Here is a 19006-nt window from a genome sequence, read left to right on the forward strand (position 1 = left end):
ACCAATAAAAAAAAATGACCTGTTTTTTTTTTTTTATTAGCTTGGGCTTGAAGTCTCACTTTTCTGATATCATAGTTGTACTCCTGCTTGTCTTTGAGTTTCATTAGCATGAATTACCTTGCTTCAGTCATCTACCTTAAGTTTGTGACTATCTTTACTTATAAGTTGTGTTTTTGCAGGCAGCAGATAGACGGATTCTGGTTTTTAATCAGTTTTGTCACTTTATGCCTTTTTATTGGGATGTTGAGGCCATTTACATTTAGTGTGATTATTGAGAAATGATTTTTAATTCCTAACATTTTGAGATTTAACCTCTGTTTAAGGTAGTGTCTGTTCTTCTTTGCTTAGTTGTTTGCTGGATTGAAATTCTTGTTTCTCTGCTTCTGGCATGTATTACTTATTTGCTCTTTGCAGTTAATCTTTTTGAGTATTTTTCTAGCACTGGTTTGGAGGACAGAAATTCCTTCAGCTTCTCTTTGTCGTGGAACATTTTTATTTTCCTATTTAATTTGAGAGATAGTTTTGCTAGGTTGGAAATATTTGGCTGTAGTTTTTTTTTCTTCTTGAGTTTGGAATATGCTTCTCCAGGCCCTTGTGGCTTTCATAACTTGCTTTGGAAAGTCTGGAGTGATTCTAATTGGTTTGCCTCTGAATGTCATTTGGTCCTTTGTTTTTGTTGCATTTAATATTCTCTCTTTGGCTTCTACATTGGTCAGTTTGATTATTATGTGGTGTGAGGAACCTTTTCTCTGATCTTGTCTAAAGGGGTTTCTATAAGTTTCCTGAACCTGTGTATCAACCTCTTGCTAAATGTTTGAAAAATTTTCTGCTATTACTTCTTTGAAAAGATTGTTGATCCTTTTGGTTTCACCTTCTCTTCCTTTTCTATGCCAATTATTAGGTTAGCCCTTTTAAAATATGCCCATATTTTTGTCATATAAATAAGTTTATCTCATTATAATTGCTCTTGGGGCAAATGTCATGGCACTTTCCTGAAAGTAAAGTTAAGTTGTAATGAGGTCCTTGTGGTATTTATGTATAGTTTCCCCTTCCATAGGAGAGTAATTTGTTCATGAATCATTCTACTTTTATCCCTAGTAGGGCTGAAACATGGCCACTGAAATTTATGATTTACAGTTACCTAAGTAATTAACAAAGCATATAGAGAATGCTTAATGTATTTGAAATGAAATCTTTAATGAACCCCTCCCCCCAAAAAAGGAAAACATTGGAAAAATGCAAGAATTACCACTTCTATAGCAAATCATGAATTCTCTGAAAGGAGAACTTGGTGTAATATGTACTCATTATAGCAGTGATGACCTCATTATTATTATTATTATTATTATTATTATTATTATTATTGATGTGGAAAAGTTGGTAGTTGGGTAATGATTGACTTTATTTTTTTATTTTTATTTATTTATTTATTTTTGGTGGTACTGGGTTCCTGGAAGCCCTTCTACCCTCCGGGCTACACTCCCAGACTTATTTTATTACTTTGTATTTGGAAACAGGCTCTCTTAAGCCAGCACGGCTGGCTTCGAATCTGCGCAATCCTCCTATCTCTGCCTCCCAAGCATGGGGATTACAAGCATGCGCCACCACGCCTGGCTGATTGGTTTTATTTTTAACTTAGAATTTTGAAGCGTTTTTTTCTTATTTTATTTTATTTTATTTTATTTTTTATCTTTTACTTATTCATTTATTATTGCGAGTCTGGAAATGAAACCCAGGGGCATTCAACCTCTGAGCTACACCCCCTGCCCTGTTTTTTATTCTTTATTTGGAAACAGGGTCTCACTACGTTATGGAGGGCCTCACTAAGTAGCTGAGGCTGTCCGCGAACCACGATCATCTGGTCTCAGCCTCCCGAATGCTGGGATTACAAGCATTTTGCCACCATGCCCGGCTATTTTATTTTATCTTTAAATTTTTATTTTGACAGAGTCTAAATCATCCAGGCTAGAGTAGCTGGGATTACAGGTGTGCGCCACTGTGCCTGGCTAAAATAATTTTAGATTTATTGAAAAGTTGCAGATATAGTACTTAGAGTTTTTCTGTACTCTTCATCTAATAACTCAACATAGTTATCATCCATAACCATATAGTAGTTTCAAGATCTGTAAAAAAATGAGAGATTTTTGTCTTATTTGCATGTGGAAAAGTTAGTGTGCCACAGTTTTATAGATGCCTAGTGAGAGACGTGCAATTCCTGGGTCAAAGATGAGGATTTAATAACTTTTGGCACCAGAGTTAGCATGAGTTTATTATCTTGGTTTCTCTTGCTCTCCTCTCCTACTCAACATCTTACAGGGGTTTCACAGAGAAGACAAGGTAGATGATATGTACCCAGTGTGTTTGCATCACCACCCAAGTGTATGGTTTCTGAATCTTGTATAATGGGTTGCAGGCATAACCTGTCTTTTACTTCAGTGGAATAATCCTGTCTTCTGAGGCTGTTCAATCCATAACCATCTTTGAAAAGATATTCCAGAGCAAACGAATAGTTAGTGTCTGGCTTATAAAACATAGAAATGTAGAAAAACTTATGGAGAATACCTCCCACTTCTTAGTTTTGTTAAGTTCATTTATCAAAGCTAAAAATTGAACAATGTATAGCACTATCAACACTGTTCAGAATTTACCAATTTTCCCATTGAAGTTCTTTTTCTACTGTCCAGGGTCTTTTATTTAATCTTTTTTTGAGGGTTATCCTTGTAAATTTGCCAGAATGGTAGAGAAACAGTGAAATCCTGCTTTGTGTCTAGGAAACTGATAAGGATGTTAGGATACATTGTGGAGTTTTGATAGTATTAAGATAGCTTTGTGGCCCTCATACTGAGGAATGCCAGTGACAGGAGTTTCCTCATGGAAACAATGTTATGTGTATGAGACACAGTAGCAAGTGAGAGACTGGGTATTAGGAGATACCCATCCTTGAGTCTCTTACTACTTTCTCATTTCTGTCATTACAAATTGTCACAATTTGGTAGTTGAAAATTAAATTATCATAGTATATAACAATTCTGGAAGCAAGAAGACCAGAACCAAGGTGTTAGTAAAATTGGCTCCTCTGGAATCATTAAAGGAAAATACATGTCATGCCTCTCTTTTGGTGGCTACTGGCAGTTCTTGATGTTTCTTGATTTGTATAGACTCATTGGTCCAATTTCTGCCTCTATTTTCACATGGCTCCCTCCTTTGTTTATTAGATCTCCCTGTTATTTTTCTTATAATAGTCACTGTATTGAAAAATCACCCTAAATCCAGAATCATCCTAAGATCCTTAACTTTATTACATATGAAAAGACCTGATTTCCAAGTAAGGTCACATTCACAGGTATTAGGGATTAGAACTTGACCATATCTTTTTTTTTTTTTTTGTGTGTGTGTGTGTGTGTGATTCTGGGGATTGAACCCAGGGGCCTTCTACCTCTGAGCTATACCCCCTAGCCCTACTGTTTTATTTTTTATTTTTGAAACAGTGTCTCACTGAGTTGCAGAAGGCCTCAATAAGTAGCTTAGGCTGTCTGTGAACTGCAATTCTCTTGTCTCAGCCTCCCAAATGCTGGGATTACAAGTGTGGGCCACCTTGCCCTGCTTGAACGTATCTTTTTGGATGACACTGTTCAACCCATTGCAGTCTTTAATGAAATAGAGATTTACATAAAATTAGGATAAATACTCTCAAACTAACTTATACAAAAACATGCATTTTAAAATATAGGTAGTTTTTAGATAATGGGGAGAGGATGAAAGAATAGATAAGATGAAAATATTTCCCATTAAAATGGTCCCTCTTTCTGTGCTATTTATAAAATACCTTTATTTAACCTTTGACTCCTTGCTTATAAGGATGGATGTTTGTGCTCTTCCCGTTATCTGGACAGTGGATAAGGAGCATAAAATCTGCTACAAATAAGTTAAATTGGGCCTGGGGGAAACTCAGTGGTAGAGCACAAAGCCCTGGGTTTGACCTTAGTACTGCAAACAAAAAACAAAACAGAAAACAAGGTAATAAGTCATGTGGATGTTCTTCATTAATTATTATTTATTTTTAATACCCTGTACCCAGTATACAATAGATAGATAATACAAAATTATAAAGAAATTGTGTATTAGAATTTATAGTTAATTAAGTGTGAAGTAATATTCAACACGTGAAATAACATTCAAGATAAATTGCTTTTTTTTTTTTTTTTTTTTTTTTTTTTTTGGTGGTACTGGGGGTGGAACCCAGAGGCTTTCTACCTCCGGGCTATACTCCCAGACCTATTTTATATTTTATTTGGAGACAGGGTCTCAATACGTTGCTGAGAGCCTCACTAAGTAGCTGAGGCTGGCTTTGATCTTCCTGTCTCAGCCTCCCAAGCGCGAGGATTACAAGCGTGCGCCACCACGCCTGTCTTGCTTTTTTTTTTTTTTAACTGAGGATTGAATCCAGGTGCATTCTATCTCTAAGCTATACCCCAGCCCTATTTTGTTTTTTATTTTGAAACAAGATCTTGCTAAGTTGAATATTTCTCTAAGTTGCTGAGGCTGGCCTTAAACCTATGATCCTCTTCTCTCAGCCTCCCAACTACTAGGATTATAGGCATGTATTACCATGCCTAGCTTTTAAGACAAATGGTGGAAATGTACAAAAGAAAGAGTAATTAACTGAATTTGTTGCTAAGAAAGCTGTTCTCCCTTTCACCTTTTTTTTTTTTATGGTGTTAGGGATTAAATTCGGTCCTCACACATTCTAGGCAAGAATTCTAATATTTAGTTGCATACTCAGCCTCTGTTTACTACTTTATAAACTTTTTATATTTCTTTTTTTAATCTTTTTAATTGGTGCATTGAAGTCATGTATCATGGTGAAGTTCAGTGATAGAAACATACATGCACACAGCACTTGGTGAGCCTCCCCCAGCTCCCACCCCACCCCCTCTCCCTCTCATTCCAGGTATCAAGATTGGCATTGATTATTTTGTGTATGTACATTATGACCATTGAAGTGTTTTCTTCATTGACTCTTTGTCCCCTAACTTGCTTCCCTCTCTTAGTCCATCTCCATGACTTCACTGAGGTTTGTCTCTAGTTGTATGCAAATACATAAATATATATCTTATCATAAATATATATATTTATGATAAGATTCTCTTAATCTTAGTTGACCTGTCAGTTTGCCATTATAATTTTTGAGGGACTTTGTTTAGTTGTATATGTTTATCTCTGGGTGCAAGTCTTTTGTTTTGCAGGCATCTGGCTTCTCTGAAGGCTTGTTTAATTAGAACAACACTCACTAAAACTTTTCTTAATTATAGATCTAGTAGTAAAAACAACTTACCTCTAGACCAGTAACTGGTGATTGAACCCAGGAGAATTCTACCTCCAAGCGACACTCCCAGCCCTATATTTCATTCTTAATTTTGAAACAGAGTCTCACTAAGTAGCTAAGGCTGGTTGTGAACCTTCAGTCTTCCTGTCTCAGGCTCCCAAGTAATGGGATTACAAGTGTGCACCACCACACCCAGCTCAGTAACAAATTATTTTGATTATACACTACAGTTGATTAAAAAATTAGGTTATATTTCTAATAGGTATAATTACCTATAATTACATAAGTTTTTATATGCTATTGTATTATGTACCTTATACATATATCTAAAATAGATGTTTAAAGAAAGAGATAATGGTGAAATAAACTATTTAAAATGCTAAGTAAGGCCGGGTGTGGTGGTGCAAGCTTGTAATCTCTGAGTTTGGGAGGCAGAGACAGGAGGATTGTGCATGTTCAAAGCCAGTCTCAGCTGGTTTAAGAGACCCTGTTTCCAAATAAAATATAAAATAGGTGTGGGAGTGTAATGGTAGTATTATGTATTTTATATATTATTTCAAAGCATAGTGTTTATATAGGGTAAGATTCCTTATTAGCAATCCAAGATGTGAATTCATAGTACAAATAATCTTGATAATTTCTGTACTGCTCTAGGCATTTTTTGGGGGGTACAGGTATCTCTGAAACTCTAATCTAAAGATATTTATTCTATTAATAGAATTACTACCTGTTCTACAACAGTGATTTTTTCCTGGGTCCTTTCTTTTTCTTTCCTTTCCCCATTCTTGAAGTCAGTTACAAGATAAATGCATTTGATAAAAATTTTTTTAGGGGGAATGAGACATATATAGAGCAGTCAGACATAGAAGATATTATGTACAGTTTTTAAGTTATGAGATGTATATTTATAATATTCTGTTCGCAATTTGTGTAGATGTTTCTTCTTTCATTGGTTAATATATTATTTCAGAAATTTGAAAACTACTGTTTATTTTACAGATCATTTTGGTTTCTTTAAAAGACAGCAGAGGGCACTGTGGTATTTAGTTTTCCAAAGCCTATTTTAAGATTAGAAAGTTGTTGACATTTTTATGTGTAATGCAGTATAGATAGTATAGATAGACCCAATGAAAAGTTGTGAAGCTTTTTGGTTTTTGCCCTTTCACTCTGTTGGGACTGTAAAAATTTTGTTGAGAATTGAAAATTTTGAGGTGCCGTACATTTTTGAGTTCTATGTTTGATTCATAAAATGAATCCTTTAAAATAGTAATTACTATACATCAATTCCCTAACCTTTAAAGTTTATGTGAGATTATCTTGATTAAAATCAGTTCTATGAGGAAAAATGCTCTCAGTGAAAATTAAGTAAGAAATTTAATTAAGCTTTAGAAAGATGTTTTTGTAGGTCCTAACATCTGTAGTTGTATGCAAACATAATTCTGTTATATCCCAGGATATCAGAGATAGCATTCTCAGAATGACAGATTACCCTTTATTGCAATATCCACTGAGGAAGCAAGTCAATCTTAGCCTGACAGGAAGCCTACCTATTTATTTCTTATTAAGAAAAGAAAAAAAATAAGGTTTATTTCATGGAATTCCCTTAGGGAAATTATTTGAATCTTATTTATATTTTAAGAATATAATTAACCTCCATTGGGTTGTGTAGATTTTTTTTTTTTTTTTTTGTGGTACTGGAGTTCCTGGAAACCCTTCTACTTCCGGGCTACACTCCCAGACCTATTGTTATACTTTTTTATTTGGAAACAGGGTCTCTTAAGCCAGCGTGGCTGGTTTGGAACCTGCTCGATCCTCCTTGTCTCTGCCTCCCAAGCGTGGGGATTACAAGCGTGTGTCATCACGCCCAGCGGGTTGTGTAGATTTTAAAGACAATGAACAATAATGAGTGGAAAAACAGTATTTAGAATACATTCACACCATAATGTAGAGAATGAAAAAAAATCTCAGCTTTTATTTTGACCATTCTGTTATAAATTAGCTCAAATAATAACCATTAGTAATTACACTTTTATGTTTGTCTATAATTCAGTAGTTATGCCATAAAATTTCCTTGGTGCCTTATCGTTACCAGTTTTATGAAGGAGCATGTTAAAACCTGTGATACCACCAAGACAATGACGTCGTCAGTGACATATATTAGTTATTCCATAAATGTCTACTGAATTGACCAGTGCATATTTCTTTAGGTATATTTTTTTACTCCTCAGATCTTTATAAATTCTGGAAGTAGCTTTATTTATTTATTTATTTATTTATTTATTTATTTATTTATTTATTTACTGTAGTACTGGGGATGGAACCCAGGGGGCATTCTACCTCCAAGCTACATTCCTAGCCCTATTTTTATTCTTTATTTTGAAACAGGGTCTCATTAAGTTGCAGAATGTCCTCACTAAGTAGCTGAGTCTGGCCACAAACCTGCAATCTTCCAATCTCAGTCTCCCAAGTAGTGGAATTACAAGCATGTGCCACCATGCCAAGCTGCTTGATTTTTATTTTAAAATGAATGCTCATTGTTTTTAAATAATCTTTTGATATACAGTTATGTGTGTTTTATTCCTGTCAAATATAATAGTTCATAGGAAGCAAAGAGCTTTCTAAAAAGTTCTTTCTGGCACAGTGAGAAGAAATAAGCCTCGTAAGAATAAAGATTCTTTTGTCTGCTTTATTTTTCCATGTGCTTTATGTCTGGCACATAGTTAGATGTGCAGTAAATATTAGAATAAAACATTGTTTGATTTGTAAATTAGTTTGTTTTTCATTTGACATATTTAAACTTTAAAGAGTCAAGTTTGGTTCTAGGAGAGATGTTCTTTGGAAAAAAGATTGTAGAATGAGGAGAAGTAGTTTGATAAGATAGTTTAACAGTTGAATAGCCAGTCACCATTACATGCAGAGCACTGTAGAGAAGGGAACTTTAAGAAATATTAACATTAAAGTAACAAGGATAAGTGCTAATTATAAAGTAACTTGCTAAAAAATTGATCAATTGAAATTATAAAATATTTTAGAGAACTATAGTTTTATTAAAGTGATTGGGATTAGAGTTAGTTTACTAAAGGAGACATGCTTTAAAAATAGGTATGATGTTTTATGGAATATCAAATATTGCAAAAGCAATTTTAGCTTAAATCACAGTTAACAGTGTTTACACATAAAACATTTAACTACTTTTTCTTTAGTAAGAATTTTGCCTCATATGCTTTTACTTATTAAAATAATCACAAGCATAACAAAGGAAGACCTGACATTCTGGATTTCATTTTTAATACATACTGCTTAAATATTACTGAGGACATGGAGGAGAGATCAACATTTAATACGTGAGAAAGTAAAGGGATAGGATAGGAAATTGTGGAGGAGGAGAAAACCATCTTAAGATGGAGGTAAGAGGAACTGTAAAGATATTCTTTCATGTATTCAATGATATTGAGAGCCTACTCTGCTAATGTTAGGGGTACAGTATTGAGAAAAGGAGGGCAAGTCCCTTGTCCTCCTGTAACTTACATTGTAGGAAAGAAAACCTACTTTCTGATCATTTCATGTCAAATAGTATTAAGATACTAGGAAGAAAAGTCTATCAGGATAAGGGGATTGGGGCTGAGAGTGGGAGAAGAGGTAGATTATTTTAAGAAGGGATCTTGAAGTGAAAACCATGAAGTGAGGAATGAAGCCTGTATGTGCCTCAGGTAGGATGCCAGGCAGAATACTAGTAGCTAGACATTCAGGTGTATAAGACAACTATTGACCATATGTGGTACTAGAAGCATACTGTAGGACAGGAGCAAGAGCCTGCATTAGAGCAGCTTTAGGTGTTCTTTTCTACTGAACTCTGTGGCAGTCTAGCATAGTAGATCTGTTCACATGGGGTGATATATTCCACACTGGGCATCTGTGAGAGCCAATATCATAGCTTCATACCCACATACTTTGTTGTTTACTATTTTTACTACTTTTTAAAAGAGTTAATCATACTTTTCTTGTCCTGCATAAATGGGTAAATGGGCAGGATTTAGATATGAATTAATTGAAGTTACTTGGAGGCGGGGGGAACTCCACTCAGGTATATACCTCTAGGGACTTGTATCTCAAACCATTTTTTTTTCCTATCTTCTATCCCTTTTACTCCTCACTCACCAGCATCATCAGCATCATCTAGGAACTTGTTGGAAATGTAAATTCTCAGGAGTACTGAATCAGATGCTTTGTAGGGTAGTAGTGGGCTCAAGAGGCTAGTTTAATGTGCCTTCTAGGTGATTCTGATGCAAGCTGAAGTTTGAGAAACACTACTGGAAGGTACAAAGTTAAATGAAAAGTCTGCTTTTACAGGGTTCATTGTCTGGAAGAGAGAAGCAAATCTAAAATTAAAATACTGTCATAAGCCGGGCGTGGTGGCGCATGCTTGTAATCCCCGTGCTTGGGAGGCAGAGACAGGAGGATCGCGCAGGTTCGAAGCCAGCCCCGCGCGCTGGCTTAGGAGACCCTGTTTCCAAATAAAAATGCAAAAATAGGTCTGGGAGTGTAGCCCGGAGGTAGAAGGGCTTCCAGGAACCCCAGTACCACCAAAAAAAAAAAAAAATACTGTCATAAGATATGACCATAGAAATACAAGTAAAAATATAAAGGAAATGTATAGGACTAATAAAAGATAGTGAATTTAGCCCTGTGAATTAGAGAAACTTAATAAATGAGAGGAAAGAGGAGTGTCTTACAGCACAAACAGTGTGGTCCTGGTTAGATAGCACTCTTACAGTAATATAAAAATACATTTCACAGATTTGTGGGTTGAATCAACTTTAGTGGTGTGAGCTAAGAACCTAACCAGTTCCAGACAACCAACTTTGAATAGACTTTGAGAGCACAGTTGGTAAATGTTTTAGGTATGAAGATGACTTGATTTCTGTAGAATTGTATTTAGTTAGATTTTCAAAACTGCATTTTAAAAGGCCACAATATTTCAGTTCAATTTATTTTAAAAAATTAGTCTTATTTGACATTTTCACTGAGGCCATTAAGGATAATTTTTTTTTGGAACATTTAAAAAGGGCATTTATATAATTTGATTTTGTGATACCACTGAGAAAGTTCAGTGATACTGAGTTTTTATATAATTCTAAAAATCCTCCAAATGAATTGAGGTTAAACTCAATTTAGTAGCAAGTGCTGCATAACACATTAATGAATGAAAATATAATTATAAAAATAGCATAGGAATCAAACTTTTAGAGGAAATGTTATTGTCTCAGCATAGGAAGCTATTGTATTAGTACTTCTTTTCTGCAAGGGTAGGGATTGAACCCAGGACCTTGTGCATGCTAGTCAAGTGTTTTGCCACAGAGGTATATAGCCTGTCCTAATTTTTTTTTTTCAGTTCTAGGGATTGAACCTAGGGGCATTCTACCATGGAACTACACCTTCAGCCCTATTTTTTTATTCTTTATTTTGAAACACGGTCTCACTTATTTGTGGAAAGCCTCACTAAGTAGCTGAGACTGGCCTCGAACCTGTGATCCTCCTGTTTCAGTCTCCCAAGTACTGGGATTACAAGCATGTGCTACCATGCTTGGCTTTAATTTATTTTTTAACAACAACAACAACAACAACAGCAGCAGCAACAACAACAGAGTTAAAAAAAACATTGAGACAGAGTCTTGCTTGGCTGAGGGTGGCCTCAAATTTATAATCCTTCTGTTTTAGATTTCCAAGTAGCTGGGATTACAGGTATGTACCACCATACCTGGTGAATATCACTTTATGTTGTCTGGTGTGATGTTGGAGAAGCAGTTTACTTGATTTTTAAATAATGTAATGTGTTTATCTTTTGGATTGTATTAGTTTATGCTTTTGATCAGAATCTTAAATTTTTTGGAATTTGAATATACCTCATTCTAATCATCATTCTGATGAATAAATAAGAAATCCTTTTTTACAGCATCCCTCAACCTGTTTTTATACCTAGTTCCATTAGTCACTGTCTGCTCTCTTGTGAGCATAGAAATACTCTTTCCATCTCTACGAATCTGCTTACATTCCTGAGAGGAAATCCAATGTGGGGCAGAAAAATCATAATGAATCAAAGGTCTCTGAAAAGTGGGTGTATTAGTTTTCCTCGGGTTTGTCATCCACTCCAGTTCAGTGAGAGAAAGAAGAGGTATTTTGTATAGTGCATTTCTACCTCTGCCTAAGATATCATCTAGATATATGTATATGTATATATACATACATATATGTATATATACATACATATATACACATATTTTTATGTATATATACATATAGGCAAGGGTGATCTGATGTCCTCTATTTGGGATTTTTCTCACAGTTGGTAAGCTCTTTTATCTTGATTGATGGCTAAGTTTGATTAAAATTCTTCACTAAATGGTAGTTATATTCTAATATTTTATCATGCTATTGTTCTTTCCAGCTTCAAATAATATAGGAGACTTGATAGTTTAGTTTTTTTTCCCTTTTTTAAGCATTTGAAAGTGTTTTACTTGAGATTGAAAAATGAATAGCTTCTCTATTGTCCATTGCAAGAGACACAGTGATGGTCATTTGAAGAAATGTTGCAAGTTTTCTTTTTGACATGAGGTCTGTTCTTGATTTAGAATGAGAAGTATTGCTTCTTAAATAAAAGGACTATGGTGATTTGGTAACTTAAGAGTATTTTTTTTTATGGTACTGAGGATTGAACCAAGGGGATTTTTATATATACATATACATATTGGGATATTGTTATATCATTGTATTATATATTTTCCTTTTCTGCTTTACTCTTTAGCCGGCCTCAGAAAGTATGTTTGTGTCCATTTCTACCAGTGCACCCTCTGCATATCTCTACTTACTTGTACATAATTCAGCATCCAGCAGAGGTAAGATTTCTATAATCTGTCCAGTTTCAGTGGAATATGAATGTACTAGAGGAAAGACATAGACAACCATACTCATCCCTCTCAGCTTTTTAGTATTTCAGAAAAGAAATAGATAATCATTTCCTTATTCTTTGGGAAAAAGCCTCATGTATTGTATAATTATAATACAGTGTCAAATGCTCTACAGACAGAAAATATTTCATAAAAATTGTGTTATAAAATTATATAGAAATTTAAAACTTCAGTTTGGTGTGAAGATGCAGTTTTGTGAGTGAAGGGTTAAAATGCTTTTTAAAATTTTGGTTATCACCTATGATCTTTAATATCTTTTCTTGCTGTAATAGAAATAACTGGCATTTTAGTTTTACAAAGTGAATACATAAATTTTTGGTTTCTTTTAGATGAATAAAAATGTGTATTTTATAATATGTATACTATGTATAAAGATGTTTTAGTTAATACTTTTCTGGATAAAATTATATGTATGTTAGTGTGTAAGTATATTTGTAACTCCTGATTATAGGATTGAATGGGGAGGAAAGTAGGTCATAGGAAACTATAAATTATAGTTAACATGCCGGGCGTGGTGGCACACACTTGTAATCCCTGTGCTTGGGAGGCGGAGACAGGAGGATTGTGCAGATTTGAAGCCAGCCTTGCTGGCTTAAGAGACCCCGTTTCCAAAAAAAAAAAAAAAAAAAAAAAAAAAAATATATATATATATATATATATATATATATATATATATAGAGAGAGAGAGAGAGAGAGAGAGAGAGATAGATAGATAGATAGATAGATCGATCGATCGATCTGGGAATATAGTCCAGAGGTAGAAGGGTTTCGAGGAACCCCAGTACCACCAAAAAAAAAAAAAATTACAGTTGACACAAAACTAGTCAATGTATTTTATTAGTGAGCTTAATGTAAACTCTTTCAGTGTTTAGGAACTTAAAATATATCCTAACTGGCTTTGAAGAAGGCGTGACTTTTTAAAATTTTAGTGGTTATACTACTTTAGGTTTTTAACAAAGATATAAAAAATTAATGTCTTTTTTTTTCAAACGATAAAATGCTGTTTCTTTGCATATTGTTACAATTCCATTTGTTGGGCAATTTTTTTTTCAGTTTAACAACACTGCGTTTTTGTCAAGATGCTGATGAGTTGGTCACTATCTTTACATTACTGCATTTAATTTAAAACAATGCACAGTTTAAATTTACATGAAATGATAGTTTGCTGGCCATAGCAATTTTGGTTAAACCTGAGTTTTGACAGTGAATACTCTTTTCATTTTACAGTGTACATATATTTAATGTCTTTTAAAATGTAGGTGTTTTGGTTGGTAGAAATTTTAATATTTTCAAATCACTTTAAATTTTTACTATGATTAATCCATAGTTTAGATCTATCAAAATAGTATATTATAAATGTATTTTATTCATATGTAAGTACACATTCATGTATTTTTTCCATGTCAACAAAGGAACTTTCCAGTCTTTGTCTAATTCAATAATTCTGGGCTACCTGTGCTTAACTTCAGCACACTGTTTCCATAAAAGGATGTCAGTTTGATGATTTCGCCGATAAAAACAGTAGTTAAAATTCATTTGAATAGGTCCTAGGAGGGAGCTTTGGGTAAAGCTCCCTTTACCCCAGAAGAGAAGATCATATGGAGATGGTATGATAGAGCATTTCAGAGAGTAGATATAGGTATGTAGAAAATTACTTAAGGATAAAAACAAAAAAAGAAGCTATCTCAAAAATAAAGGAATCTTTATAGAAAGGAAATGTTATGTTAAACTACTTAGCTTTTGTGAACAAGGTATATCTAGCTATAATGATATAATACTGTTTATTAATTTGTCTAAAAATATATATGATAAGATGTGAGAGTAAGGAGTAGTATAAGAAAGTACTGTAGTTAGCGCCGAACGCGGTGGCCACGCTTGTAATCCCCGCGCTTGGGAGGCGGAGACAGGAGGATTGCGCAGGTTGGAAGTCAGCCGCGTTGGCTTAAGAGACCCTGTTTCCAAATAAAAATATAAAAAAATAGGTCTGGGAGTGTAGTCCGGATGTAGAAGAGCTTCTAGGAATCCCAGTACCACACACAAAAAAGAAAGTACTGTAGTTAAAAGTAAGGGCTCCAGCCATGCATGATGGTGCACACTTATAATTCCAGCATTTGGAAGGCTGAGACAGGAGGATTGTGGTTCTTGAGGACAGCCTCAGCTACTACTTATGAGGCCCTTTGCAACTCAGTGATACTGTTTCAAAATAAAGAATAAAAAATAGGGCTGGGAGTGTAGCTTAGAGATAGAATGTCCATAGGTTTCATCTCCAGTACCGCAATTAAAAAAAAAAAAAGTAAAGGCTCTGGAGTCAGATTGTGTTAGTTCAAATCCTTAATAGCTTTATAAACTCTGTAACTCTGGGCATATTAACCTCTCTGTGTTTCAGTTTCCTTATTAGTAAAATGGACATAATAAAGATATGTTTCTTTACTGGTTTCTTGTGAAAAGTAAATGAATATATCTATAGCTACTGTACTTAGAATTCTGTACATTATTAATGCTAGCTATTATGATGGTAATAGGTGAAACCTAAAATCGATAAATCAGGAAATAGCAAGACATATACATTATACGGCAATATAGAATTAACTCTCAGAAGAAGTAGCTGAAAGAGTTAAAAGTGATTGCCTCTTAGAAATGGTACTAGGAAGAATGTCTGGGAACAGTTGTGGTATTTAAAATCTTTTAGCACTATTTACTTTGACATATAAATATTTATTACTTTTATAAGAGTTTGGAAAGTGACTGAGTTTGTGTTGAAGTTGCATATTGATGGTAAAGAGGAGCATTAAATAAAACAGAGGAAAATGTCTTAAAACCCATGTAAGGCATAGTAAGTAGCTACCAGTTTGTAGAGTTGAAGATAGAATTCTATGGAAACCAGAAAGAGAGTAGAAAGTTCCCAGTGTTGAAGTTAGGATGTTGAAAAAAATCACTGATCAAGTTAGTGGAATTTTTTGAAATGGTCACCAGATTTCTTCACTCTGAAGTTATTAATTTTCTTTCCATTTTCTGTATTCTTTGGAAACAAGGCCTTGTGTCTGGCCTGTACTCAATTATGAGGGAAACAGTAAAATTCACCTTTTAGAATAGAGAATATTTATATTTATTATTTGGAATTGTATTACAAGGAAGATTTGTTCCTTCTTTCAAATTTATTTATTGAATTCTTTATTTATTCAATCATTTATTTATATCATTCCAGACTCTTTTATACTTTGCTTTATAATACAATACTTTAGTATTTATTTTGTTGCTCAGTTTGTTTCATTTGGCCATTGTGAACTTTTTAATATTGTCTTCATCCAGCTGTGGTGGATGAAGACACCTGTAATCATAGTACTTGGTAGACTGAGAGAGGAGGATTGCAAAGTTGAAGTCAGCCTCAGCAATTTAGTGACGCTTTCCTCAACTTATTGAGACCTTGTTTCCAAATAAAAAATAAAGTAGGGCTGGTGGTATAGCTTAGAGGCAAAATGCCTCTGGGTTCACTCCCCAGTACTACACAAATGCTACACACACACACATACACATAGACACACACACACTTGGCTTTTATGTCCCTTTGATATATACTATTTTCTTTTCTTGAATACCTTCTTGCATCTTGCTTTCTGGTCATAAAGAAGCAATTATCTGCAAACTTATGTAGTACCAAATGTGACTACTATTGAAATAAAAAGTTTGTCATAATAAATGGCTCAATTTAGTAAAAAACAAATTTATGTTTTTCATAATCCTTGCCTTTATATAGACTAATGTTATCTTATTATTATTGTTTTTTGTGGCACTGGAAATGAAACCCAGGCCATTCTGAGCTACACTCCCAGCCCTATTTTTTATTCTTTATATAGAAATAGGGTTTCACTGAGTTACAAAGGGCCTCACTAAATAGCTGAGGTTTTTTTTTTTTTTTGTACTGGGGTTCCTGGAAACCCTTCTACCTCTGGGCCATACTCCAAGACCTATTTTATGCTTTTTTATTTTTGGAAACAGGGTCTCTTGAACCAGCGCGGCTGGCTTCGAACCTGCGTGATCCTCCTGTCTCCGCCTCCCAAGCGCGGGGATTACAAGTGTGTGCCACCACACCCAGCGTTATCCTTATATTTTTTATTGGTACATTCTGGTGCATTTTAGTTATACATCTTAATGGAGTACAAGATGTTAGAGGAATACATTCACACATAACTCATTTAGCATTTAATGTTATCTTATTTGATAGTATACCTGTGAACATAACCCAGTAGAACAGAAAAAGTACATTTATATTATCCTTATTAATAAATGAAAAAATTTTATATCTTACTAAATTTTGTTCTGTAATAAGACTTGTGAAAAGTATATGTAAAGTTATGAATCAAATATTCATATTTTTTTCAGTGCTAGAGATAGAACCCAGGGCTGTAAGCATATTAAAAAAGTTTCTTATCATTGAGTTATAGCTCTAGCCCCATCATAATAGTTTTAAAAATGTGATTACCTAAGTAAAAATTTGTCTTTTAATTAGTTTTTCATTATAGGAAAGCAAAGTGTTACGGACAGTTCCACTACTAGCAGCATGCCTCCCCCAGGACAAGTGTAAAGTAAAGATTGGCCGTCGTTTCAGTGAAGAGAGGTAAGCAAGCTTTTAGGGCATTTTAGATCTCTTCCATGCTGATCTTTCTTAAAAAGGGTTAAAATTATGCAACTGGAAATTGGATAGAAAAGACTTGATGGAGAAAAATAGTGAAGATTGGGAAGCTTAGAGAAGAGAGTAGTAGAATTGTGGCTCATGAATCAGTAGAGTACATAAGATTTTGAAACACTTAATTCATTCTTCATGAACTAAGTAGTGTATTTATTTGATTAGACAGATGACTAGATAGAGGGAAACTTTATTAGGAATTCTCTAAGCATTATAGACTTTTTATTTTCCACATAAGCTAATAAAGATATATTTAAATTTTTTTCTTTTAGAGATAGTGAACTTTCAACTGTTTGTCGGAAGTCCAGTACATTAATATTATATCCAGGGGCTGAAGCTACTAATTTGGAAGAGTTTATATTAGATTCTCCTATTTATCCTTCCACACTCATCATCATTGATGGTACATGGAGCCAGGCTAAGGACATTTTCTATAAAAACTCCTTGTTCCGACTTCCTAAACAGGTAAACTAGTGTTTCATAGAAAATAAATACAAGTGTGTAATTATTTATATTATATGCATTTTCTATGAAGGACTACACATGCATTTTATATATTAATTTTACAGTATTTATATGTGTGAATGTATATACATAGTTCTTTTTTTTGTGTGTGGTACTGGGGGTAAAATCCAAGGGCTTTTCTACTTCCGGGGTATACTCCCATACCTATTTTTTTTATATTTTATTTGAAACAGGGTCTCACTAAGTTGCTGAGAGCCTTACTAAGTAGCTGAGGCTGGCTTTAGCCTCCCAAGCACAGGGTTCACAAGTGTGTGCCACCATGCCTGGCACTTTATATACATACTTCTGTATGTGTGTGTGTGCATTTGTGTGCGCTTGTGTTTGTGTTTGAATATAAATGTGTGTGTATCTGTCTGTAAAATTTCAAATTTGGCATCCTTTTTCATTTCCTACTGCCATATTTCACTGTAGATTAGACATTTGCTATATTAAGAACTCTTTGAACTAGTTGGGTATGGTAGTGCATGTTTGTAATCCTAGATACTGGGGAGACTGAGGCAGGAAAATCACAAATTTGAGGTCAGCCTGGGAAAATTGCTGACTCAAAATCAAAATCAAAAGGGCAGCCGGGCGTGGTGGTGCATGCTTGTAATCACACACACCACCCGCCCCCATGCTTGGGAGGCAGAGACAGGAGGATCGCTCAGGTTTGAAACTAAAAATATAAAATGGGTCTGGGAGTATAGCCTGGAGGTAGAAGGGTTTGCCTAGCATGCATGAGGTCTTACCACACAAAATTAATTTCTCATATATTTAATTAGAGAAGCCTCAGATAAATTATTTCTATGTTTACTAATTTTTAAAAGATGTGTTTATCATGTGTAAATATTTTCATTTAGTTACTAAATTACCTAGTTGTCATTAGGAACGACCACATTTTTATAAAATACTTTTTTCTTATCCTTTACTATATGGGTTATTTTTCAATTTTTTATGTAGTTATGATGCTGTATACACACACACACACACATATACACACACATATATATATACACATATATATATATATTTGCAATACTGGGGATGGAATCTAGTGGCATTCTATCTCTGCGCTACACCCCCAGCCCTATTTTTTATTCTTTATTTTGAAACAGGGTCTCACTGAGTTGCAATTCTACTCTTTCTAGAGTAGAATTGTGGACAGCTCTGTAGTTGAGATTGGGGTGGCTTATTCATATCATGATTGATAGCAGGACTGCAAGATTTAGGAAGTTTCTCAGAGTATATCAACTTTTGTTTTCAGGAGGTTGACTTAAAAACATATCTAGGCAGACAGAAAACTACCTGGATTCTATGGTCTTTTATACATTATTTTTTATGTGTACATATATGTGTGCATACACACACACACACACACACACACACACACACACACACTGCTTGCTTATGTATTTCTTGGTTCATTTAAGATTAGTGCTGTACAGAACTTCTTGAATAATTCTCTTAATCTTCTTCACAATGTAAGAAGTATAAAAACTGTCTAATTTTCCCAAATCTGTAAGTAAT

General features: G+C 34.3%; 1 protein-coding gene across 1 annotated transcript in view; it reads left to right on the forward strand.

The window, feature by feature from the left end:
* Nucleotides 1-19006, forward strand: part of DTWD2 (DTW domain containing 2) — a gene marked incomplete at both ends in the record, with an annotated part of 123423 nt that overhangs the window by 13053 nt on the left and 91364 nt on the right. The window contains 3 exons of the mRNA XM_080698417.1: nucleotides 12129-12219; nucleotides 16812-16906; nucleotides 17248-17440. Of these exons, the coding sequence (XP_080554543.1) occupies nucleotides 12129-12219; nucleotides 16812-16906; nucleotides 17248-17440 (379 nt within the window). The remainder of the gene's footprint in view (nucleotides 1-12128; nucleotides 12220-16811; nucleotides 16907-17247; nucleotides 17441-19006) is intronic.

This window comes from Muscardinus avellanarius (assembly GCF_963383645.1).
Source record: "Muscardinus avellanarius genome assembly, chromosome: 7".
Taxonomy (NCBI): Eukaryota; Metazoa; Chordata; class Mammalia; order Rodentia; family Gliridae; genus Muscardinus; species Muscardinus avellanarius.